The sequence below is a fragment of the Saimiri boliviensis genome, chromosome 9 (assembly GCF_048565385.1).
Source record: "Saimiri boliviensis isolate mSaiBol1 chromosome 9, mSaiBol1.pri, whole genome shotgun sequence".
Taxonomy (NCBI): Eukaryota; Metazoa; Chordata; class Mammalia; order Primates; family Cebidae; genus Saimiri; species Saimiri boliviensis.
Window position 1 is genome coordinate 41,009,014 of NC_133457.1, and position 26,571 is coordinate 41,035,584.

Below are 26,571 nucleotides of genomic sequence, written 5' to 3' on the forward strand. Positions count from 1 at the left end.
GAGAGGATATCACATTTCAAAATTAATAGAGTAGAATTAATGTTTTATCACTGCATCTTGTCAGATTTTTTTACTGGTGAGGGAATGAACACTGAAATAGAAAATAAATACCACTTATAAAAAATATTTTACAGTTATAATAAATATGTTAAGGTACATTCACTCACTGATGGTGAATTCATAACAAAAATTCTCTAAAGCAAGAATATTCACATCAGTACTCAGAGAAAGTCCACTTAAGAATTTAAGAGTTGGTGAGTTAGAGTAAGAATTTCGTCAGGGTTTTTGCTAAAATTTTATTCATCAGGCCCTTTTCTATAGAAACAGCTGCAACAAAAAAATCCTCTTCTGCTAATACTGAATTTCAAAATACAATGAATTTTTAAAAAGTTTTTTAGGTGATAACACCTTTAAATTTTTAAAATACCAATAGCCATTAAATAAAATTTTATCTAAGTTAAGACACTCAGATAATTTTAAATGACTGAGTTAACCATGACACTCCATAAAGCAAAAAGTTCACTTTTGGTAACCAAAAGAGAGAGAGAAAAAAAGCGATTTTATAATTAAAATTTGTAAGTAAAATGATGTATATACACAAAGTACAGTTTAGGTGTACTTTAGAAATAAGATAAAATTAAAATTGCAAAGCAAGATGCTTCATTATACAACAAAAACTATAAATTTTATTAAGCCACATTAGCCAAATAAGGAATGCTATTGTTGAGTTGATAGATGATTAATAAGTACTTAGATAACTTATGACAAATGAATAATTTTACACTTTTGAGAAATTCTTCATGAAACAGTATGCTGCTATGGAGTATTCAGGTTAGCAACTATAAAAATATTAATAGGATGCAACAAAATCCTGTTTAGACCCACATTTTGGAGGTCTATTTGATCTAGGTTTTGACTATACCCAAAATATTGTTAATAAGTGCTCTATGAATATGTGTATCTATCATTAACAGAAATATGACTAAGGACACTTCCAGAAATTAAAAAATAAACTTTGCAAGTTCTAATGACAAAATTCCATTATGCTTTATAAAAAACTTTAATCTTCTAATTAGCTACTTTATAATTCTCTTTTCTCCAACTCTGTATAATAGGACACTCTTGTAAGAGCAGTTCCTTTTGTTACCTGAACTCCCCAAAATGTACACATGGCTAAGACGCTGAAAAAATTCTGATGGTGGTAATGTAATAACTAAAATCAAGCTATGCTTTACCCACAAAATCTACCTTCCACCAGAAGGACATTCTTAAACTGTAGAAATCTCTATCTTTTAAAACTAAGCAATAAAAATTCAGCAGCTTACTTGTTACTTTTTTTATAAAAAAGATATAGTTTAAACCAACAGTGATACAGAAGGGCAAGTGTTGTAGAAACTATAATTTGGGGTTTAACAATACAATAAAACACATTAAGAGGAAAACAGAGGGCTTCAATCATCTTAATTCTGAATGTGCCCATCTTGTCCTACCCCATTTTCTTCAAATAATGAATAAGCCTATTATCTTAATATTTATTTGCTATCCTATAAAACTTATTCTAATCTTACTCACTGCAATATATGGCTTTTATTGACTTCAAACTAAAAAATGTAAACAAAAGCAATATTTCAATGTAGTTTGATGAAAAATATAAAAACATGATTGAGAACTCAAGTACAGGGAAATGTAAAGGGTCAAGTTATGTCACATAATTGTAACTATTTTTTTAAAGATGTTATCAGAATCATGTATGTACAAATAATCTAATAACCAAAAAATTAATCACTCAAATTTTCTTCCTCTTCTGTAATATATTTCTGTTCTCAATCACAATGTTGTATTGTTTAAATTTTTCTTTTAGTTATCTAAAATATCAAAAAATTTATTGAGGGGAATCTCAACATTTCAATATCCCATTCACTTAACTACTATTACTATTTCTTAATCTGCAATGGGCAATCTACTGAAGAAAACATCAGACTTTTAATTTGAAGTTCCAGGGTTTAAACCTCTGGCCAATAATCTAAGCATGAGGCAAAGCTTGGTGTTTGATAAATACTGTCTATAATAATAAACACTTTGTCTGTTGTCTTCCCAGTATTAACCAAAACCAGATCAAGTGAGGGATGACTGGATGCCATATTTCAAACACAGGCTGATTCTGGATGCGACCAGTCTTGTTCCCAGATAATATACATGTACCTCACAAAAACCACCACCACCACAACTTTTAATGGCAAACTCAGGAAAAAAGGCCAAGGAGACTGAGCTACCGTCTCACACCTGGAGCCATTTCTCCAGGCTCTGGCCGAGTCACACTGGCCAAGCGCTTTGTGGTGGGTGTATACTAAAAATTCCTGTACTATATCTGTTCTGTGGACAAACAGAAGACTTCAGTCTCTGAACAGGTAATTCAGCACCTTTAGTAGTACTAAGTTTAAAATTCAGGGGTTAAATTTTTGTTTGTTTTGGACGTTGCTTTTAAAAGCTTCTCTGAATGTCTTTTTCTGCAAATGATTACCTTTTCTTGTGCTTCTTTCCAGGCTTTCACTGGGTCAGATTCATAACCTCTCTGGACTAACATTTGAATCAAATCTTTCTTTGACCTATTCTCTATGTGAGGGAAAAATAAAGTTAGGATCAAGATAAGAGATTCAATTTGTATTTGCTTATATTCTACTGATAAAAATGTCTTCTATTAATAAAGCTTTTTCCATTTTAACTAGTGTTCAAATTTTTAAAGGTTTTATCTTACCTATAGTAATTTTTCCTTGTATCTTCTCTAAAATGAAACGAGCTTGATTGTTAAGCTTTGTAGATTCTGCTCCCAACATTCCCACAAGCCACTCCTTACGTAAACCATAATAACTTAATCGTAAATCAAAGAATTCTTTCAGAATGTCTTGTACAGTTTCATATTTCTTCAGACATCCCATATGATCAAAGAGTACCTAAGCAAAACACAAATATTTTGCATATTATATAAATCTGTACTGGTATTTTAACTTACATAACATCTATGATAATTAAAATAACCATAATGCACTTCTACGAACACAGACTACCCCTAAAAACCAAATAGAACCAAACTATTAGGCACACTTCTGTAAATACTCCTTTGGTGACTGCAAGCTGATAAATTCAATTCTCACAACCACGAAAATATTTAAAATAGAAATCATTTTCAAAGACAAAAACAGGCCTTTTAAAAAACGGCTCTTAAAGTAGCCATAAAACCACCTACAAAAATGGTTCTTCCCCAAACTGAAAACATATGTATTCTGTTGCTAAGCTTAAAAATGTTAGTTTTTCCTCCCCCATAGATTCTGTGGATGTGCGTTTGCCCCCTTCTCTTTTTTATCTACTTGTGCTATATCCCAGTCACTCAAACTCCCTCTCTATCCTTTTTCTTTCTTCTACCAGCTTTTCTCAGCAGATTATGACACTTTTTCTCAGCCACTGTACTACTGCTGAACTTTTACTCTTTTTTAAATCTAAAAGCTAATTTGGAATGGAACTTGAATAACTGCCTTCCTCCCCAGTTGTATAAATAAAGATAAATATCTAAGTTTAATAAAGCAGATTAGAGTTATGAGTACTGTATAATTAAAATGCTAATAGAGGTAGGCATAAAGTACACAAAGACCCCGCAATAACCACTCTCATAATTTTTAGTCCATGAGTTTAAGTGTGTATGTATCTTGTATGTTCAAGCCCAGAAGCATAAACAGAGAGTTGAGAGTAAGGGCAGTGGAAAATACCAGAAGAAAGGAATATGCCCCTAGAATCTTTAGCAAATCTGCAGGGAAAAAAAAAATGCATTCAGGCTTACAATAGCCACTCATATTATGAAACCAATTATAATAATCCAACTTATACCATGCAAGAAAGATTAAATTAATAGTAAATCCAATAAATTACCATGGAATTACAGGTAAGAGTAGTTTGAAGTTTAAAAACTTTATGCAATCCAGCAGCTTCTGCTTGTGCTAGTTTCTCTTCAGTCATTTTCACCACAAATTTCACAGTTGTGTCAGTATGATATTCTTTATAATCAGAAATTAATGCTGGTGTTTTATCTGTTCCATTTAGCATAGGTTCTAAAACCTGTTCTTTATATACCTATAAAAGATTTAAAAATAAGTGATTCTTTTCATGATACACTCTCATGTTCTCATATTACAAGCCATATAGTCTTCTGAAAATTCTCATCTCTCATGGGGAATTAAAAAGGAAACCTCGAACTCTATCATCTTCTGTCCAATCACCATAGAACACAATATACAAGGATCTCAGTAGTGGAAAATGACATAAGAAGTAATGGCGCTGATCCACTCATACTCCAAAGGACAAGATAAAGGCTGAGAGTATGAAAAGGATGACATCAACTATAACTGACAAGAGATGACATGCATGCTTTTAGATCTATAAAGCTGATACTTGAATTTACTGACCATATTTATAAGAATAAATAGCACTATGTCATATTCTACTCCTATCATTTTAAGATAAATACCAAGATAATAGTCTATAAAAGCCTTACCTAAGTCATACTACACTATTTAGATATAATTACTATTTGAATATTCAAAGCACAAATTCAATTGAAGGGTAAAAGAAAGTACAGGAATTTGTAAACACTATGCAAGCTTAGGACAAACAATGGTAGAATTATCCTTACCAGAAAAAACTGCTTAATACACTGCCCTTCCCATAATCAGATCACTTATTTACACTAACCTGTGTCCAAGTTCTAACCGGAAGCTCTGTAATTTCTACTGTGTTTCTGTCCACTACAAATATTTCACCACTGACTGCATACTGGTTTTGACCAAGTTCTTGGATCGTGCCTTTAAAGTTTTTGTAGTTTGGAAGCTGTAGAGAAAAATGGAAATAAAGCACTGACTTCTCTCTGGAGTACCAGTACCATGTCTGAATGCCCCTTAATCCACGGTCTAACACTGACAGATTAACATAAGGGATACAGAATTTCTCAACCATCAATTGTCCCTTTCCAACTTATCAACTGATCTTGAATTCACAGCTTATGTTAATATAACCTGAACATCCCCCAATCTCACAATGTTAGCATCCTCTTTCCTAGTCTTTCGAGAAAAGTACTTTCTTTCAGCCTACTTCCCCTAGATCTCCTTCTCCCCTAGATCAATATCCTTTAAATTCAAACTTCTTGGGCCTTACATTGAAAGCATTCCCTAAGTCTGGATCCAATCTGGCTATTTTGTCTCTAATGACTTGTCTTACAAAATCAATACTCTTCTCCCACATTTTGCTTGAATATTTTGAATATTCTCACTCTCAACCTGTCCACAAACCCTGACACATATTCAGCCCCCAACCCCACTCCATTCATCTACATAAATCTTACTCATCCTTCCCAACTGAATTACAAGTCTCCCTCTTCTAAATTTTGTTTGTTTGTTTCGAGACAGGGTCTCTACTTTCTCACACCGGCTGGAGTGTAGTGGCATGATCTCAGCTCACTGGAGCCTCAACCACCTGGGCTCAAGCGATCCTCCTACCTCAGGCCTCCCAAGTAGCTGGGGTTACAGTTATGTGACACCATGTCCAGTTAATTTTTGTACTTGTGTAGAGACAGGGTTGTCCAGGCTGGTCTCCAACTCCTGAGATAGTGATCTGCCCAGCTCGGCCTCCCAAAGTGTGGGATTATAGGCATGAGTCACTGCACCTGGCCTCCTCTAAAATTCTTATTCATTATTATCGTTAAGAAATTGAGTATATAGTCCAGGCACAGTGGCTCACGCCTGTAATCCCAGCACTTGGGAGGCTACAGCAGGCAGATCACTTAAGCCAGGAGTTCAAGGCCAGCCTGGCCAACACTGTGAAACACCATCTCTATTAAAAATACAAAAATCAGCCAGGCATGGTGGCACATGCCTGTGGCCGCAGCTACTCAGGAGGCTGAGGCAGGAGAATCACTTGAACCTGGAAAGAGGAGGCTGCAGTGAGCCGAGATTGCACCACTGTACTACAGTCCTGGGTGACAGAGTGAGACTCTATCTCAAAAAAAAAAAAAAAAAAAAAAAAAAAAGACAGAAAAAGAAAAAGAGCATATAGCATAGGACATTTCTTCTGACATACTGAGCAACTATCAAAATATTTTGTCACTGTAAACTCCAAGTCTTGATGCTTTGATGTCTTGACAATTATTTTTCAAAGAAAAAAACCACAGCTCTTTATCTTACCACTTAGCAGTTTGATATGCATAGTAGGCACATAAGAAGAATGTATTGATCAAATACACTAGCTTAACAATCTAAAATACATTTAAAAATCCAAAACCATTTCAGTAAAACATTATCATTAAAAATTTGTTTATATTAGAAATATTTTAAAGTATTTAAGAGAAAAAGCAGAATATATGTCTTAATGCTACAAGAATAACTTTTAAAATATAAAAATAAAAACTTGGAAAAAATATCAAAATATTACATTTGTCTCTATATTGTAGGTTTATGAATTTTTTTCCTCTTTTCTTATCTGTATTTTCCACAATAAGCATTATTTTAGTAACAAAATGTACTTTTATTTAAGTATATCATAAGGGAAATATCCAGGCAATTTTAAATCATGGGGAGGAAAGAATGACATTTTTCTTGGAGAAGATCTGAGAACAGTGAATGATACAAAAAAAGAATAAAGATTTTTTAAATGGGGATACATTAAAATATGTATAATGTAGTTTGTTTTTTGTCTTTTTACAAACGGTACACTAATTAATACAATATGTTTTTAAGCATCCTTACAAACTAAGAAGAAGAGGTAGTTTGAGAACAGAAACAAAGCTACACATAATTTTATCAGAAAAGCATTGGTTTTGGTTTTGGTTTTTTCAGACAGTCTCACACTGTCACACAGGCATGATCTCAGCTCACTGCAACTTCCATCTCCTGGGTTCAAGCAATTCTCCTGCCTCAGCCTCCCGAGTAGCTGGGACTACACGCATGCGCCACCACGCCCAGCCAATTTTTTCCTGTTTTTAGTAGAGATGGGGTTTTACCATCTTGGCCAGGATGGTCTTGATCTCCTGACCTCATGATCCGCCTGCCTTGGCCTCCCAAAGTGCTGGGATTACAGGTGTGAGCCACCATGCCCGGCCCAGAAAAGCACTGTTTTCTGTTAATACATGGTTTAGAAATTTGAAAACCTAGAATGTGGGGTGTTTCTAAATTAAAATAAAGTTTCTCCCCTTGAAACTTACCTCCAAGCTCATTCCAAAGTTCATACCTTTTACTGTAGGCACATATCAAATTATACCCTAAGTCTTTATGGTCTGTAATATATTCTAAAATAAAAATGTTCCATTACTTTTCTAAAATGACTGGACTTTGTAATTTACACATTATTTGTTAAATAAATAATGAGTTCCAAATAATTACCATGGGATGAGGATCCAAGCCATCTAGCATTCGTCTGACATTGTTCACAATTTCCCTAGCATCATAGTTGGGTAGTTTACAAGCCCATCCAGTACCAATGCCCTCAGCACCATTTATTAAAACCATGGGAATTATAGGAATATACCACTCAGGCTCTACACGTTGATTATCATCATAAAGAAACTTAAGCAGGTTGTCATCCACAGCAGGAAAAAGTAGTCTTGCTAAAGAGCTAATTAAAAGAAAAAGAAAATCAAAAAATGTCATGGCTTTGGGGAATAAAACTTTATACATAATTAAAAACTTTACAGTGTAAAAAAAAATTTTTAAAGAGAATGCATTTTTATTAATTTTCACTACATATGCTTAACAATAAAATTTGCCTAACTGTATTATCAAATGGTCACAAGCCCAGAATAAAATACTCCTATTTTACTTATGTACTTACCTACCTGACTTCTTTAATATTGGTAACTTCTTAAGAACTTCCTATTACTCTGAATAAAGCACATAACCCATCTTCAGCCTAAAGAGTAAAGTTGGTGACAAAAACAGCCTTATATTCATTAGGACCGATTTCACCAATAATTCATAAAAATTAAGGTCAACAGACTTCTTTCTACTTGAGATCAAGTAAGTTGGAACATTCACCTTCTAAGCAGAATAACCAATCACATCTCTTCACAGCTATAATTCCATCAAACATTTAGTTACTTGGGTCTAAATCAAATCAAACTTTATACCATCATATCAGCAAATATTTACCTTAACATTGTAAAAATATAACGAGGGCTTGCAGCATCTTTGCCACCATGAAGCCGAGTTCCAAACTGACCAATAGGCTGAAGTAAGTTAATATTGTTACTTCCCACAAAGTTCTGAGCCAAATTCACAATAGTCATCATCAATGCTTGCTATATAATAGGAGGCAGAACATAACATTAATATTCTAAATTTTCTATAATTATTCCCTAATTTGTATTAAAATCCAAACTCTTATTTTACATTTCTGAAGACTTTACTAAGTATAATTATCATTCTTCAAGACAATAATTAGAGTTCTTAATTGATTCCAATCTTAATGCTTACTTCTCCATGATGATAAGCAGACATCTCAGCAACAGATCCAGCCAACTGGGCAACTTTCACTTCACGTTTATCATTCCTCTTGAAACAGGTAAATAAAACTTTCCGTTGGCCAGGTTTAAAGCCTATTTTTAAAAGAGCAACCCTCTTTTTAAAATGTTACTTCAAGATATAGTTGTAACAACTCAGGGGAATAAAGCGAAGATACAATTTGCTTTTCAAGAATACCAGTAAAATTGTTACTTGAGATTCTGTAACAAAGTGAGTACACACTAACATGTTTGTTGTTTTTTTTCCCCAGAAAGCCATCTCCAGGTATATACTAACAAGTTTGTATGCCATCTCCATCTACTCCAAAAGTGAACTATAAACTGAAAGGCAACATTCTGGCCTTAAAGCATCACACAGTGACATCAAACTCCTTTAACAGTAGTTTCCAACCACAATGCCATTTGTAGCTTATACAACCAAAATGCCATTTGTAGCTAACTAAATTGCCAGCAAGCCATCAAGGAGCCTGAAATCTATTCTAAGCATCCCAAATCAGAAAAATTCTTCAAAAGAAGAGGTTTATTGTTGTAGTGAAGAATAAAGTCTTTAGAATCTCACTAATCTGTATATTCTTCTCAACTTGGCCATTTACCATGTGATACTAAGCAAATACCTAGTAAGTCTGTTTCCTCATCCAAGTAATAGAAATACTTACTTTCCTAATACAGTTATCATAAGGATTGCATGAAACAATGCGGGCAAATTACTCTGCTTCCTTATCATTCTTCTTGCCCTAAGCCAAGCTTGTCTAACCCATGGCCTGCAGGCTGCATGCAGCCCAACACAAATTCGCCAGTTTTCCTAAAACACCATGAGATTTTTTTTTTTTTTTTTGCATTTATTTTTCTTTTTGTTTTAAGCCCATCAGCTTCCATTAGTGTTAGTCTATTTTACATGTGGCCCAATACAATTCTTCCTCTTCTAATGTGGCCCAGTAAAGCCAAAAGACTAGACACCCCTGCTCTAAGCCAATGAGCACAGTAACAACCTTTTCAGTATATGCTATCATTGTATTCATACTGGACCCAGTGTATGGTAAAAACAAGAGGATGATAAAATACGGCAACTTCCTTAAGAATTCTGTAATCTAATTCTGGAGGCAAAATTAATATAGGTAAATTAAGAGAAACATACTAATTGACATAGAAGTTTAGGTATCTAAGACCAATTTAGAGTGGAATTGTTAGGGAAGACTTCATAGAAGAAAGGCAATTTATGGCTAGAACTTGAAGGATAGGTAGAATCATCTGCTATTAGCAGAAAAGCCAAGCAATACAAAGATCAACAAACTTGGTAAAGGTTATACAATGCGAAAGAAAAAAAAAGTTCTAGATAGAAGACCAAAATCTGCTTCAACTAACAAGAAATATTTTCTAAATTTTCTTCAAGTTAGAAATAGTTTCTATTTTTTTTTTCCAAGTTAAATAAGTAAAGCATCAGGCTTTGGGTAATGTGGTATAAATTTTTTTTTTAAATTTAACCTCTGATAAATATTTTAGAAATTATCAAAATTCCATTTTACTTTTTATTTTAGAAAATCGGCAGACAACTTGGGCAAAAGCTTTAATTAAGACTTTTAGACTTAAAGTTAATTTTCCTGAAAAACTCAGAAAGGGTGTAAAACTTTCAAATTAAGGAATATTAAAGATTCAGCACTACGAAAACATGTAACAAAAGCAACATCAAAAAGGCCTTAAATTCCAGTGAATCAGTTCTTCATATACAAGATTTCAAGTTAAGAATTTTAATGTGTATCATAAGGACAGCTTAAAGTACATGAAATTAAACTATAGTAAATAACATGCAAAAATGAGGTTTTTAAATAAACATTACTCACCATCAACAAGAGATGGTATAGATCTTTCATTGTCTGAGTTTGAGAAGAGAATCAATTCCTTGTTGATGAAATCATTATAAGTCAAATGCTTTGTTGCGGTACCATATAAAAATTGCTAAGAGAAAAGTTATATAGCAATGTTACCATTATTACTGATGTTCTAGTCTCTCTCTCCTTCCCCCACATCAGCACTCTTCAAGACTAACCTCTGGTAAGCCATGTAACCTACGCTGTCTCCGGTCTTCCATAAAATTTGTTAACCATTCTTTTCTATCATCAATCTTCTTCTTACTGAATGCCTGAAAAATTCCAGGTAATGATTTTCCACATTAAAAATAAAATAAACTTCATCACAAAATTAAAATGTGTAAGTGGCAAATATCTAATTCTTAATTTCTGAAAAATTAGGTTATTTTACAATATTATTAAAAACACATTTGAACTAAGGTATCTCAATTAAAGAAGTTTATAAAAGCACAGCATAGGCCGGGCGCGGTGGCTCAAGCCTGTAATCCTAGCACTTTGGGAGGCTGAGGCGGGTGGATCACAAGGTCAAGAGATCGAGACCATCCTAGTCAACATGGTGAAACCCCGTCTCTACTAAAAAATCCAAAAAAATTAGCTGGGCATGGTGGCACATGCCTGTAATCCCAGCTACTCAGGAGGCTGAGGCAGGAGAGTTGCCTGAACCCAGGAGGTGGAGGTTGCGGTGAGCCGAGATCGCGCCATTGCACTCCAGCCTGGGTAACAAGAGCGAAACTCCGTCTCAAAAAAAAAAAAAAAAAAGCACAGCATAATCTGGGGGATAAAATTACCTAGCCTGAGCATTCAAAAGAGACTTATCATAGGGAACCAGGACTGGAAGGAAAAAAATAGAAGGTAGGGAGATGGCTAACAAAAGCTCTTTAAAAATTAACTTAATTACCAATGTAATGGCAGCATCATCTTCAGGACCAGCGTATCTAAACAAGATTCGATGCCTTTCCATATCAGCAAAATATTCCTTTGCTTCTTTAGCTGTACTAGTACCCAATCCTGCACAATTTTAAAAATAAAAATGAGTCATGATTATCAATGTCTGCTTAAAACCATCAAGTGAAAAGCTGGTCAAGAAGCTTTAACAGATGACTCAAGCTAGAAACACCTATACCAACTAATCAATCTTAATGGGCAAATAAAGACAAATTAGACATTAGATGCTTCCTGATGAAAGTACACAACGCTATCTATGAAATGGTTGTGCCAAATAAATGTAACCCAAATGTGATCATGCCTCTAATTTAACCACCAGTTAACAGAAAATAAGGTGCAAAGGAACACACTACATATTAAATGTAACTAGAGGGATATAATTAACAAAATCTAGAATGTGGGAAATTCCACAGGACAAACAACCCAACTTCTTTAACAAGTAAATTACAAGGAAAAAATATAAAAAGAGAAATGCTGTATTAAGAAACTTATGAACTAAATGCAATGTGTGGACCATATTTGGATCCTGACTTTGAAAAAAAATAAACAAACCCAGTCCAAGCATAGTGGCTCACACCTATAATCCTAGCAGACAGGTCAAGGTGGGTGTATCACTTGAAGCCAGGACTTCTAGACCAGCCTGGCCAACATGGCAAAACCCTGTTTCTACTAAAAATAGCCAGGCACTTGCCCATAATCCCAGCTACTTGGGTGGCTGAGGCATGAGAATCACCTGAACCTGGGAGGCAGAAATTGCAGTGAGCACAATCGTGCCATTGCACTCAGCCTGGGCAACATATATAGCAAGACTCTATCTCAAAAAAAAAATAAAAACAATTTAAAAAAAAAAAAAAAAAAAAAAAAACTAGGCCAGGGGCAGTGGCTCATGCCTGTAATCCCAGCACTTTGGGAGGCCGAGGTGGGCAGATCACCTGAGGTCAGGAGTTTGAGACCAGCCTGGCTAACATGGTAAAACCCCATTTCTACTAAAAACACAAAAAATTAGCCAGGTGTGGTGGCGCATGCCTATAATCCCAGCTACTCAGGAGGCTGAGGCAGGAGAATCGTTTGACCCTGGGAGGCAAAAGTTGCTGTGAGCTCACGCCACTGCACTATGGCTTGGGCAACAAGAGCAAAACGCTATCTCAATAAACAAACAAAATAAAAATAGAAAACACTAAAAATAAACATTTTTAAAACAGTCCAGGCAAATTTTAACACTGGCTGAGTATTTAATGTTATTTAAAAAGGAGGGCTGGGCATAGGGGCTCACACCTGTAATCCCAGCACTTTGGGAGGCCAAGGTGGGCAGATGGCTTGAACCCAGGAGTTCAAGACCAGCCTGGGCAACATACCAAAAACCTGTCTCTATAAAAATACAAAAATTAGCTGGGTGTGGTGGCATATGCCTGTAGTCCCAGCTACTTGGGGGGCTGAGGCAAGAGGATCACTTGAGCCCAGAAGGTCAAGGTGGCAGTGAGCTGTGTTCATGCCACTGCACTTCAGCCTGGTTGACAAAGCGAGACCCCTTCTCAACAATAACAATAGGATATGAAAGAAGGTTATGATAATGGTATTATGGTTGATTTTTAAAATTCTTTTAAAAATACACACTAAAGTAATTATAGATGAAATACTAGACTATAATGTCTGGAACTTATTTCAACCTAATGGACTGGCAATAAGGGAGGTTTACAAGAAGCAAGGCTGATCACTGAAATGGTGATCCCATTCAATAGAATCTGTTATACTAGTATATTTGTATAAATTTTTCTATAACAATATTTTAACATCAGCAATAGCTATTTGTGAAGTTAAAAATAGTCAAACTTTCAAGATGTCTTTTAGATTGCTTTCGTAAAAATAAATTTATATCAGTATTTAAAGTTTAAGTATTTTAAAATACAAACCTTTATAGTACTTTATTTTCCAGGCTTTCTGATTTTCTATATGTTTTTTCCACTCATCAAATTCAGGAATACTATAGAAGGAAAGTTCTTGCTTATTTTTGCTTGCCTTAAATTAATTAAAAAAAAATTAGTTTTTCAGCTACCCTTTAAGACAACAATATAAAAATATATTAGTGCAAAGAGTACCTTTACAATAGGAGTAATGAACTCTTCAAGAAAACCATGCTTCAAAAGTGATGGCCAATTGTGATGGATGAAATTAATAAGCAGGCCTTTTATGTGAGAACCATCTTGATCCTAAATAAATGTTAGTAAAGTAAAAAGTCCTGTAGTAATTTTATAAAATGATTACTTATATAAATTCTAAAACATGTGAATGCTAAAAACAAAACTCCAAATTTCAGAAATGCATTTATAAAAGATATTAAGATGATCATATTAATTTTTTCTTAATATGCAAATAAATAATATAGTAGTAACAGACTGAATCTTTGTCATTATAAAAATATATTAGCATTTTATCTGTTTTATAGTTTCCCCAGATTTCACTAAAAGAATAATTTAAGGATGGAAAATGTATAAAATAAAACATGGTTATAATGCCACCTTAATGGGTAATGGTAGGAAAACCCATGGACTACAGATATTCACAAGTCTTCTCTTGATATAAAAATAGGAAAATTTCTGCTTAAAAATATGTATGAATAGCAGTTTTTCTAGTTGCAGGTTTTCTCTACAAATACGTTAGAATGTATTAGAGAAAACAGCTGAATGCATTTGAAATTATTCCTTTTCGATTTTCTATTTCTTTCCTGATTATTGTCATTTTACTATTTAAGTCCTCCCAGTATTTGTGCATCCGAAATTATGCCAACATGAATAAATATTAACCCTTATCATTAATCTTTCTTACTTGTTAATTGCATCATTTTGTTCCTACCTGTAGGTAGGAAGCCTTACTACCAGAATGTATAATATTCTTCTCACATATATTGCATTTAAAAATATTCTTAAATAATTCATAAGATTGTTAGGCCCAAAATTAGATAATATAAAATGTGCTTCATACAAATGTTTCCACTAAATGATGTAGGGTTTTTTTTTTTCCACCTGATGTATAATCCCTTTCAGTTATACTATCTTGGGGCAAGTCTCATAAAACTAATATTAAAAGGAGAATCTGAAGAAGACATGAATTTCAAGTATGTGGTAACTTTAAAACCAACCTGATCAGTCATAATCATAATCTTCCCATAGCGTAACGTTTTCAGAGATTCTGCATCATCGTAACTTTTCTTATATTGTAGACCAACTATTTTAATAATATTATTTATTTCTGCATTTTCCATGATCTGTTCAAAAAAGAAAAGCATTGAACGTATTATAAAGTGTTGAAATACATAAAAAAAGAGTCAGAAATTACATTGAAAAATTCAACAAGTTGGCCGGGCACGGTGGCTCACTCCTGTAATCCCAGCACTTCGGGAGGCCGAGGCAGGTGGATCACGAGGTCATGAGATCGAGACCATCCTGGGTCAACATGGTGAAATCCCGTCTCTACTAAAAATATAAAAAATTAGCTGGGCATGGTGGCACGTGCCTGTAATCCCAGCTACTCAGAAGGCTGAGGCAGGAGAATTGCCTGAACCCAGGAGGCGGAGGTTACGGTGAGCTGAGATCACGCCATTGCACTCCAGCCTGGGTAACACAAGCGAAACTCTGTCTCAGAGAGAAAAAAAAAAATCAACAAGTTTAGCAGTTATTAGAAATGTCATGTGAGTATGTGTATACACATATATATATACACAGATATATATTACCTGTTTATGAGAAGCTTCCCGTACATTAAGAATTTTGCCCCTGAGTGGAAAAACTCCGTATCTGTCTCGTCCAATTACACCTAATCCAGACACAGCCAGTGATTTGGCAGAGTCTCCCTCAGTTAGTATCAGTGTACACTCCAGGGAATGTTTGCCACCTGAGAGAAATTTAAAATTATATATAAATGAAGTCAGAAAATTAACATCAGAATGCTGACAGTGAAAGACTCTAAAAGTTACTTTGTATTATTGCTCAGTACAAATATTAGGTCTATTTTACTGAATTCTTATCCGCTGAAAATTAGTAATATGTTGTATATGGGATCATTTCAATAAAGTAAAATTATACTCTGAATGGAAAATCACAGTTTAACTATACGTAGAAAATTTTAAAATTCTCTAACTAGATAAAAGTGAAACTTAAATCAAAATCTTATTTAAAAATATCGATCTTACCAGCATCATTAGCATCATCCAGTTTGGGAATACCTTTGATTTTACTGTATTTTACTGATGAACATTTCTTATTCAGCTGAGTCTGAGCCTTAAATTTCACCCAGTTCAGGATACTTTCTACAATGCCACAATTAGAGGCCTAAAAATAAAAGAATAATGGTATACAAACAAGCTGAAAATTCATACATTTAGCTAAAATGTACAGGGCCTAATGCAGTACATGGAATCTGTGTGATTTTAAGGTATTTTAGGACAAAACAATAACGGTAATAAGAATAATGCCACAAGCTAATCAATTTTTACTCAACTACAGTAAAACTAAAGCTAAAATATAAATACATGAAAAATGGTAACTTTTACATATGAGAAACATTCTATTATAATAAAATCCATAAGGAATATACATTGCTCTTGTTACAAATTAATTTTGTTAAAATTAATAGAGTGAAAACAGATTCACACATGAATCTACCACCTGGCAAAGTTTAGATGTTCACATAGAGCTGCTATCATTCCATATAAAATGTGTCACTATGACAAAAAGTATTAACATAAAAGGAACATTAGGATAACCTTCGTAACTTATTAATAGACTTTATTCTTTAAATAGCTTGGTAATAAAACATATTGTTTGACCTTTGCAGTGTATCAATCTGTGACAAGATGTCAACCCAGAGAGAAAATTTAATAAAGTTAAGCATCTCCAACCATTAAGTCCTAAAAGTTTTTTAATCACCCTGAGTGATATGACAATTAGGTGTATGAAATAGTTTTCTGGAATGCTTAAGACATAAACAAAAGAGGTGAACTATGTTGCCAAATTTAAACTTACTGCACCTAAAATGAAAAAGCATAAAATTTAAAATCAAATCACTTCATCAAAGCAGCAACTGTCATGAGGGCACAAATTTGAGAGAGTATTAATATAGGGTAATTTATACTCAGAATTCATTAAGATTAGACCCAAAAGTACTATTTCTACAGGCCTTAAATTAGAACTAAAAAACAACTTTTGTTCTTGTTTCTGATAATCTACATTTTGGAATATGACATATACGTTAGTTCTAGGGCAGTTATACAGCATTCCCCCACCAAAATGCCAAAAAGGAAAGGCTGTGATTGATTCATTTTCATTATTTATTTGTGCTCTCACCTTATTTTAGAGAAGTTAAGGTAGCCTAAAAAATTATATGCAAAGCAAAATAAAACTTTAAAACATGTAGAAAATAGTACATTAGTTATGCATATGTTACCACAATTTTTAAAAATGTGTAAAGTTAAGAATCAGTAGATGAAGGTAAAATGAGAGTAGGAAAGGTGAAAGAATCACATAAGGACCTCCACATTTGTTAGGAGAAATCTGACCTTTACAATGGTCAATGCAAAGCTAAAAATGCAACTAGTTACATAATCCCCTACTTTAGTTCTTTGCAAAACACTTGTTTTAGGAAACGTTTAAGTCTATCCTTTAAAGTTATCAAATTAAGCATATTAGTTTACAGTGCAAACATGCTTATACCCACAGTTAATATGATGAAAGAAACTAATCACAAGTTAAATCAAGAAAACTACTTAATCTACTCTTAATAACAGCAATGAAAAATAATCCAAGTTTTACTCACTGCTTTAAAAAATTTTTCTGACAGCTGGCATTTAGACCCAAAACTTTTGGGCTGCAAAGTCATGTTTTCCTTAGTCTGAGAATCAAAAGTTGGATTTTCAATAAGGCAATTAATAAAAACCCATATATGGTTTTTTACCTGTTGAAAACATACCAAAAAAGTCAACATCAGAGCTAATATTATTTAGTAATTCAGCACATATATAATGCATATATATGCTTCATATGCAATGTACAATGCATCCCTTACTTGAAATGGTTTCACTGATACACCAGCTTTGTTCTTTTTCTTAACTACTTCAATCAGTTTACCAACAACTTGATCTACCACATAATCCACGTGCCGTCCACCCTAAAGAAAAAAAATATGAAATATGAAATCTTGTATTAGTGAAAAAAACAAAAATATGAAATCTGAAATCTTCTATTGTTAAAGTAGCAAAATACTTTATCTGTATTACAAACCCTAGTTTCTAAAAGAGTAATAGGAGTCTCAGAATCAGAGTTGGGATTTTACAAAGTAAGATATTTTGGCTACAGAGCCAATAAACCAACTGCTATGTTTGTTTGTTTTTTTCCTCACTTCAATTCTAACACTAATTCTGGGGTGCTTTCAACACCAAGAGCCTTAAATGTCACCCAGTTCAGGACTCTCTGATTCTCCAGACAACAAATCGATGTTCAACAATGTGATTCAATTTTGATACTAACTACCTGGAGTTAGCACAAGTACTTATGGTTGGTTCAGGGCTCAGTCCCATAGGACTGCCCACACTTCAGATGCCAGTCACAAGTCCTAGGTTTCCTGTACTTCTAACCAACCAGCTATTAATTGGGGGATTCCCATGAACCATTCCTCAGGATTGATACTTTGCTAGAACAGATCACAGAACTCAAGAACACAGTTTACTTCATTGACCAGTTTTTTTATATAGGATCCATCAATAACAGCCAAATGGAAGAGATGCATAAGGCACAGTATGGGGGAAAGGATACACAAAACTCTATACCTTACCCAGACATGCTATCCTCTTAGACCCCAATGTATTCAGCAACCTATGAGTTCAGTGAACTCCACTGTTCAGGAGTTTTTACAGAGCTTTATCACATAGCCATGATTGATTTTTAACTCAATCACCAGCCCCCTCTCCACTCCCCAGAGGTTGGGGAAGATGGGGCTGAAAGTTACAGAATAAGGAATTTGTTATCATTCTAAATTTCTTAAGATAGAAATATGTTCAACTATAAACACTAATCATATAAACTTATTTCTCAATGAATTTTAAGTAAATTTTAATACAGCAATTTCATAGAAAATAGGTTTTCATTTTCGTAAGTCAATTCTTCTTGAACAAAAACAGATTTGGGTTCTTTGGGGGTTGTTGATACTGTTACTTATTTTGTAGTTTTTAATGAAGCCCTATTCTACCACTGATTTGGAAAAAGAATTTGCATACTTACTTTTGTAGTCGCAATACTATTTACAAAGCTGATTTGTTGGAATCCTTTTTCACTCAATGTGAGACAAACATCCCATCTTTCATTTGCAAGTTCATGAATAACTTTCAGGGCCACCCCAGTTTCATCCAATTTATCTTTCACATAAAGATCTACATAACTGCGAAATCCATTTACCTATTTTTAAAAAAATTAAGAATCTTACATTGGCGGCTCAAATAGGTGAATGACATTACATATGTATATTCCATTTCCTCTCATTTACAATAGTTCTAAATGCACAGATCAAAACGTTAGTGGCATTTCCCAGATCTATTCCTTAACCCTTGACCTTTAAAAAAGAAATTTCTATGTGTACTTGAAAAAAAGAGGATGTGAAGGGACAGGTAAATTGGTATAAAATATTTCAAAAATTTACATTTTTAAAACATGTATTTAAAATATTCCATTTTCAGTTCAGACATGTAATGAACTAGGGTGGAAAAAATCCTCTATCCTTACAAGAAAACAGGTGATCAGACAACAAATTAATGGTTTTTTCATAAACCCACTAAAGAACTGAGATCACAGGATAGTCCGCCATCCTGAAGTGTGCAGAGACGTAAATGTCTGTCGGAGACCACAAAACCTAAGCTTTTGCTTACATGGGGCAAATATTTAAGAAGCTAGTAGGAGCATTAAACTAGACATTTTGACTAACTGCTGCTAGAAGTGCGTATGCTATTATGAGTGGTGCTAAAGCTTCTAGAGGCTGTAGCCAATAAGGAGTTCATTCATACTCTTGCAGGTTTTTCCTCCAGAAAACCCAACAAATTCTCACAGGGAAGATCAGTGAGAATCTAGAGAAGGTTTCCCCTCTGTACTCCCATAGTACTGGCTGGGAAATGGAAACAGAAGTTGCTAGGAAATCCACCCAGTTCTAGCTTCCTTACCATCTGGGAAAAAAAAAAAAAAAAAAAAAAAAAGCTTATTCTGCAGGGTAGCCGACCTAAGCAAATAAGCTGAGAACACTAGTGGAATCCTGCTGCAGCTGGGGAAAGAGAATAGAGGGCAGAAAAAAAGTCTTTACCCACGGAAGCGGGGCATAAACTTGTAAAAGTCAAACCCCTGAGATACAGGTTCACCATGCACTCCAAAGACTGGGATGTAATCAGACATTAGAGATCATCGCCCCAACAATCTACCATCATGCTACCAAGCCTCCAGTAACAACAGGGGGTTTCAGCTGGAAGAGCTGCAAGAGAGACCATCTCTGAGGGGCAGCTCAAAAAGAAGGCCCTAAGCCAAGGGGAAAGACAAAAACAAGGCAGAATTTGGAAGTCTCTGGTACTCACAGCAACAACAAACCTCAACACTAATAACTAGAGCAAAAACAAACTTCAAACACAGCTCATCTTCTGGGTAAATATAACATAAGTCCCACACTAATGCCTACTTACTTCAGTATCTACTACGCTACAAACATATCTGGTTTTCCACAAAAACTTATAGGGCATGCCAAAAGGCAAGAAAAAAACAATCCGAAAAGATACAGCAATCATCAGAAACTAAGTATCTCACAGACGTTTTAACATGTATCAGATACAGTATTTTAAATAACTACAATTAATTTGCATGATAAAGTATCTAGTGGAAAGTGAAGACAATATGCAAGTTCACTAAAGAGATGGAAACTAAAAGAAATAGTCAAATGGAAGTGATAAAAATTTAAAAAATGGAAGACACGAGGAATGTCTTTGACAGGCTCTTCAGGAAACCTGATCCAGAGACTGTGAAAAAGTAAACTTGAATAGAGGGGAATAGAAATTAAACTAATACAAAAAGAAGAAATAGAGTGAATAAAAGAGACAAAGCATTCAAGAACTGGGGACAGTATCAAATAATAAAACATATATATAACTAACTCAAAAAGGAAAGGAAAGAACAAGACAGACTAATTATTTGAAGAAACAATGGCCAAATGTATCAATAGTTACTTTAAATGTGAATCATCTAAACACACCAGTAAAAGATTACCAGATGAACTTTTAAAAAGGAAGACTCAACAATACTCTCTCTACAAAATAACGTAATATTAAAACTATTTTAGGAGACACTTACAGGCAATTTCTTTCCATTAAACATGACCTTAACCCCTTTACATGAACCAGCCAAATCATACGCCCTCCTGGTCATGAGGGCAACAATATCCTTGTCAAGTTTTTCCATCTTAAATTTGGACAGATCTGGTTGGAATGTTATGCATGTGTAATCTTCACCATCAAAATGTTTAATTTTGGCTTCAGAAGTCTTCATCATATTATTCATCCATGTCTTCAAAAGAAAAAAAATTCAACTATTTCTATAAGGTTTCCACATTTCATGATACAAAAAGACTCCACTCATTAAATACATTCATTTACCACAACTATATCAATTTTCCAACTTCATAACAAACCATACAAATCCTTAGTAATATTACAGACAAAAAAATAGTAAATACAGTCAGCCCTTGTGTAGCCACAGGTTCTACATTTGCAAATTCAACCAATTGCAGCTTTAAAAATATTTGTGAAAAAAAAACACAAATTTTTAAAATACAGCATAACTGTTTACATGGTATTTACATTGTATTAGGTATGACAAGTAATCTAGAGATGATTTAAAGTACATGGGAAAATGTGCATGGGTAATATGCAAATACTACCGCTTTTCATATAAAAGACTCGATCGTCCTCTGATTTTGGTCTAGGAAGGGGATCCCAGCAGTACTAATCCTCCTGAGGGACAACTGTACTACTGTGATAATAATCTCATGTTAATAATAAACTGAACTGCACAACTTTATAAACTGTCACCAAAACCTCTTTCAAATTCTTCAACATGACCATATAGACTTTTACAAAAATAAACACGCATAATGATTTTCCTGACAAAATTATTTTAGCTTACTTCAACAACAGGTTGTTGGAGAGCAATTAAGAAAATAAAAATAAATAAAAATTATTTTAGCTTATATAAAATTTCAAATCATTTTCATACACCTGCAAGAATAAAATAAAATTCTGAAATATAAATTTGATGATTCACTGACGAAAATTTTTCAAACACTAAGTGGTCGCGTGTACATAAGTCTGTGAGGTTCAGGACATTTTCATGAATACTTAACTAATTTAAATAAAGTCTGTTAAATAAACTGTTTTGTTTTAAAGGAATGGTGGACGAACAGGCTTATTATTAAATCTCCCAGGCATTCTGATGTCTCTTTACTCTGATGACTTGAATAATGCTTTTTTTTTAAAAAATGAAGTTATATAAGCATCGCTGCAATTTACCCAAGGTTCTACTATCTCAGCAAAATAACAAACCATTATTTTTAAAAAAAGAAATAGATGTGTTTCTAGCGTACCTGCTTAAAACTGTGTTTATATTCTTTGCAAGCTGTTTCTACTGTAAACTTTGTACTGAAAATATTACAAAGTTTTGCACCATAACCATTACGACCACCTGTAAGAAAAATTCAATGTGAAAGGTTTAGTAAAAATGTTTTTAATGGAACTTTGTTAATTCACTACCACAGGGCAAGTCTGTTGCAAAACAGTTCCGCTAACTGCATTATCAATCACCGACTGAAAATTCCAAAGTATATGTAGATGTTTTTCATTTAAAGATACAATCAAGATTTAGCACATATAGTAGTGTAATTAAAATGGGTGTTTTGTATATTTATCAAAGTCTTTACAATTTCAAAAACATTAAGCTTTGTATCTTTCATGATCCAGTAAATCTCTGTATGAAATCTGAACTTTCTATCAAAGTTGCTTCTCTATCACAAAATTTTAATCTATATCATTTCCCAGAGCCTTGGTTTAAAAAAAAAAATACACACTTTGGGAGGCCGAGGCAGGCAGATCACAAGGTCAGGAGATCGAGACCATCCTGGCCAACACGGTGAAACCCCATCTCCACTAAAAAAAAAATACAAAAATTAGCTGGTTGTGGTGGTGTGTCCCTGTAGTTCCAGCTACTTGGGAGGTTGAGGCAGAAGAATTGCTTGAACCCAGGAGACAGAGGTTGCCATGAGCTGAGATTGTGCCTCTGCACTCCAGCCTGGCGCCTGGCAACAGAGTGAGACTGTCTCAAAAAAAAAAAAAACAAACAAAAAAACAACTATGAACCTATGTGGGCAACATAAATAAGTATAAAAATATATGGTTTTGGGGGCCGGGCGCGGTGGCTCAAGCCTGTAATCCCAGCACTTTGGGAGGCCGAGGCGGGTGGATCACAAGGTCAAGAGATCAAGACCATCCTGGTCAACATGGTGAAACCCCGTCTCTACTAAAAATACAAAAAAGTAGCTGGGCATGGTGGCACGTGCCTGTAATCCAAGCTACTCAGGAGGCTGAGGCAGGAGAATTGCCTGAACCCAGGAGGCGGAAGTTGCGGTGAGCCGAGATCGCGCCATCGCACTCCAGCCTGGGTAACAAGAGCGAAACTCCGTCTCAAAAAATATATATATATATGGTTTTGGTCAAAGCACTTTCAACTCTATTTACAGAGTCTAAATTGTCAATCGTGATCTTCTTAAGGAAAACAGTCTAAAAGTAACTTAATACTAAAAGACACAGTGCTTATGTAATAACAAATTTATACATATAGACATTATACCAGTCCTATCTAAATCCAAACCCAAACTGTTAGTCAAGTTAAACTTCCAGCTGTTCTAACATAAAGTCAATATACTATCAGACATAAGGTTTTTAAGCGTCACTTAGACTATTAAGACAATATTTTTAAATAATTTATAAATATTAATTCTGAAAATGATTTTCTCACACCAAAACCACAGATTTCCTTAGTAACTTATACATTTTATATTAAGAAAACAGTATTTTTCAACCAAAATTCCATTCAGACTTTACCTGTAACTTTTTTCTCATCATCATCATAGTTACTGGATGTTAAAAGCTGTCCAAAAATTAAAGCAGGAACATAAACTTTCTCTACCTTGTGTTCTACTACTGGAATGCCTTTCCCATTATTCCAAATGCTTATAATGTTAGATTCACTGTAAAAAACAAAACAAAACAAAACAAAAAAACAAGTAGAATTTGAGCTTAAAATAGTAAAGACACATTAATTCATTAAAAGGTAATCTAGAATAAATCTTAATGATTATAAGCAAGATACTAGTCATTATTAATTGGAAGACATTGATTCATCTCTCAAGAAAATACTTGCTGAGGACAAACATTTCTTTCCCTGAGTCATAACTAATAAAGGAGGATTATGAAGGAAATAAAGGGAAGGAATGGAAAATTACAGATCTTAAGCAACTAGGATGACAAAAAAAAAAAAAAGCAACATACTTTAGAGAAAACCTTAAGAAAAGGTTTCACCACTTTTAGCACATGGTACTGTAACTAAGATAGACATTTTGTAACTTATCTTCATCACAATTTCAAAAAAAAAAAATCAATGTTTGGCATCCTCAACATTCTCTAAGTCCATATGATTATGAAATTGGAACTTGCTATCAAACTCACCTCTCTTATAAAATTTCATTCTATATCATTTCTCAGATCTGGTATTTCTGTAATCTCTAAACAATTATTCAGAATTTTTTAACCTTGCTCCATTGATAATCTTCAGTAAAAATTAGGAATAAGAATACTGTTTAAGAGTTTGCAAATAAAGTTTCAAAAATAATTAGAGCCAAAAAAACATCAAAAATCTAAATATCCAATCCTTACCACTTGAGAAGAGGTTAAATAAATTATGATACATCAACATAATAAAATACTTGCAAATAGAAAGAATTAAGTGGATCTATTTAACAAGGAAGGCTGTCTATAATATGTTGAATAAAAAGAAAGATATAGGCCAGGTGTGGTGGCTCATGCCTGTAATTCCAGCACTTTCGGAGGCCGAGGCAGGCAGATCATGAGGTTAGGAGATTGAGTCGGTGAAACCCTAGCTTCACTAAAAAAACAAAAAATTAGGCAGGCATGGTAGCACGAGCTTGTAGTCCCAGCTACTTGGGAGGCTGAGGCAGGAGAATCACTTGAATCTGGGAGGTGGAGGTTGCAATGAGCCGATATTGCACTACTACACTCCAATCCAGCCTGGGCAACGGAGCGAGACTCCGTCGAGAGAGCGAGTGAGAGAGAGAGAGAGAAAGAGAGAGAGAAAACAGTATATATACTATGATTCCATTTGTTGAAAAAAGAAACGTCTACATAAATATTTTAGCATGAGTATACAGTATTTTTTGAAAGCTATAAAGTTTCAACTCTAAAGAATACTTAAGTTAGAGGAATATTTGAACTGTTTAATATGCTTTTCACGTTTTCTTTTTTTTGGAGGGGTGGGGAGAAGGAATCTTACTCTGTCACCTAGACTAGAGTGCAGTGGCACGATCTCAGCTCACTACAACCTCTGCATCCTGGGTTTCAATAATTCTCCCACCTCAGCCTCCCCAGTAGCTGGGATTACAGTGTGCGCCACCACAACTGGCTAATTTTTGTATTTTTAGTAGAGACGGGGTTTCACCATGTTGGTCAGGCTGGTCTTGAACTCCTGACCTTGTGATCCACCCACCTCGGCCTCCCAAAGTGCTACCATTACAGGTGTGAGCCACTGCACCCAGCCTCCACATTTGTTTTTAATAAGACAGACATTCACAAATAAATTCAATACTGTTATATTATATAATAAGTGTTAAGCTCCCTTGTAAGAAGTTGCTGTAAATTCTCTAACTTCTAGATGAACTGTCCAAATTCTGCAAGGCATGCCTTGTATTTAAAAGTTTATTCTTGGCCGGGCACGGTGGCTCAAGCCTGTAATCCCAGCACTTTGGGAGGCCGAGGCGGGTGGATCACAGGTCAGGAGATCAAGACCATCCTGGTCAACAAGGTGAAACCCTGTCTCTACTAAAAATACAAAAAATTAGCTGGGCATGGTGGTGCGTGCCTGTAATCTCAACTACTCAGGAGGCTGAGACAGGAGAATTGCCTGAACCCAGGAGGCGGAGGTTGCGGTGAGCCGAGATCGTGCCATTGCACTCCAGCCTGGGTAACGAGAGTGAAACTCCGTCTCAAGAAAAAAAAAAAACAGTATAAAATGGAACGATAAAGGCACTAGAATCACTAGACTTATGCAGAAGTATTATTTGTACAAAATCTGTAATGAGTTGAAAAGTAAAATAAACCAAGAGCCCTTATCCGGTCTATAAAGTTGTCTTATAGCTCACTTCTTTGTCGTCTTTTTTTTTTTTTTTTTTTTTTGAGACAGGGTCTCGCTCTGTCGCCCACGCTGGAGCGCAGTGGCACAATCATGCCTCACTGCAGCCTAACCTAGGCTTAAGGAATTCTCCCACCTCAGCCTCCTGAGTAGCTGGAACTACAAGCTCGCGCCATCATGCCCAGCTGATTTCTGTATTTTTTTTTTGTAGAAACAATTTTTCACCATGTGGCCCAGACTGGTCTCAAACTCCTGGGCTCAAGGGATCCGCCTGCCTCAGCCTCCGAAAGTGCCAGGACTACAGTAGTGAGCAGGAGTACCTGCTTAGCTCACTTCTTTATCACTTTGTTATGATGACAGTTTTTAAAATTTAATCTTACTGGATTAATGTAGCTAAAATAATTGGATTAATATGGCGAGAACCATATAAAAGAACTAAACAACTGCAATTATGTTCATCAAGAATGTATTTAAGGAAGGTCCTTTATTCCTTAGTTTTCAATTAGAATTGTTCTATTTTGAAAAAAATTCAAAGATATAAAACACTCAGTGTCTATTATTCCTTACTCTCCTAAAACATAATAGTTGAAGCGAGATCTGTTTTTTAACTGACAATTGCCTAAATAAGAAAAGGAATTTTAACAGCCAAAATTTTCTCGAAACCATCTTAAACTCTGTGTAAGTTGTAACTTACAAATGTCTTGTATGCCTTATCATATAA

General features: G+C 34.6%; 1 protein-coding gene across 2 annotated transcripts in view; it reads right to left on the reverse strand.

The window, feature by feature from the left end:
* Positions 1-26,571, reverse strand: part of TOP2B (DNA topoisomerase II beta) — a 72,554-nt gene that overhangs the window by 17,911 nt on the left and 28,072 nt on the right. For both annotated transcript variants that reach the window (XM_039480130.2, XM_039480129.2), the window contains exons 5-25: positions 23,531-23,676; positions 22,018-22,115; positions 20,730-20,942; positions 18,633-18,806; positions 17,422-17,523; positions 17,173-17,310; positions 15,551-15,689; positions 15,095-15,252; positions 14,501-14,626; positions 13,461-13,571; positions 13,275-13,380; positions 11,318-11,427; positions 10,599-10,691; positions 10,393-10,507; positions 8,508-8,629; positions 8,184-8,332; positions 7,419-7,650; positions 4,741-4,875; positions 3,922-4,122; positions 2,756-2,951; positions 2,522-2,613 (exon numbers count right to left, since the gene is read on the reverse strand). In XM_039480130.2, coding sequence (XP_039336064.2) covers positions 2,522-2,613; positions 2,756-2,951; positions 3,922-4,122; positions 4,741-4,875; positions 7,419-7,650; positions 8,184-8,332; positions 8,508-8,629; positions 10,393-10,507; positions 10,599-10,691; positions 11,318-11,427; positions 13,275-13,380; positions 13,461-13,571; positions 14,501-14,626; positions 15,095-15,252; positions 15,551-15,689; positions 17,173-17,310; positions 17,422-17,523; positions 18,633-18,806; positions 20,730-20,942; positions 22,018-22,115; positions 23,531-23,676 — 2,956 coding nt within the window. The remainder of the gene's footprint in view (positions 1-2,521; positions 2,614-2,755; positions 2,952-3,921; positions 4,123-4,740; positions 4,876-7,418; positions 7,651-8,183; positions 8,333-8,507; positions 8,630-10,392; positions 10,508-10,598; positions 10,692-11,317; positions 11,428-13,274; positions 13,381-13,460; positions 13,572-14,500; positions 14,627-15,094; positions 15,253-15,550; positions 15,690-17,172; positions 17,311-17,421; positions 17,524-18,632; positions 18,807-20,729; positions 20,943-22,017; positions 22,116-23,530; positions 23,677-26,571) is intronic.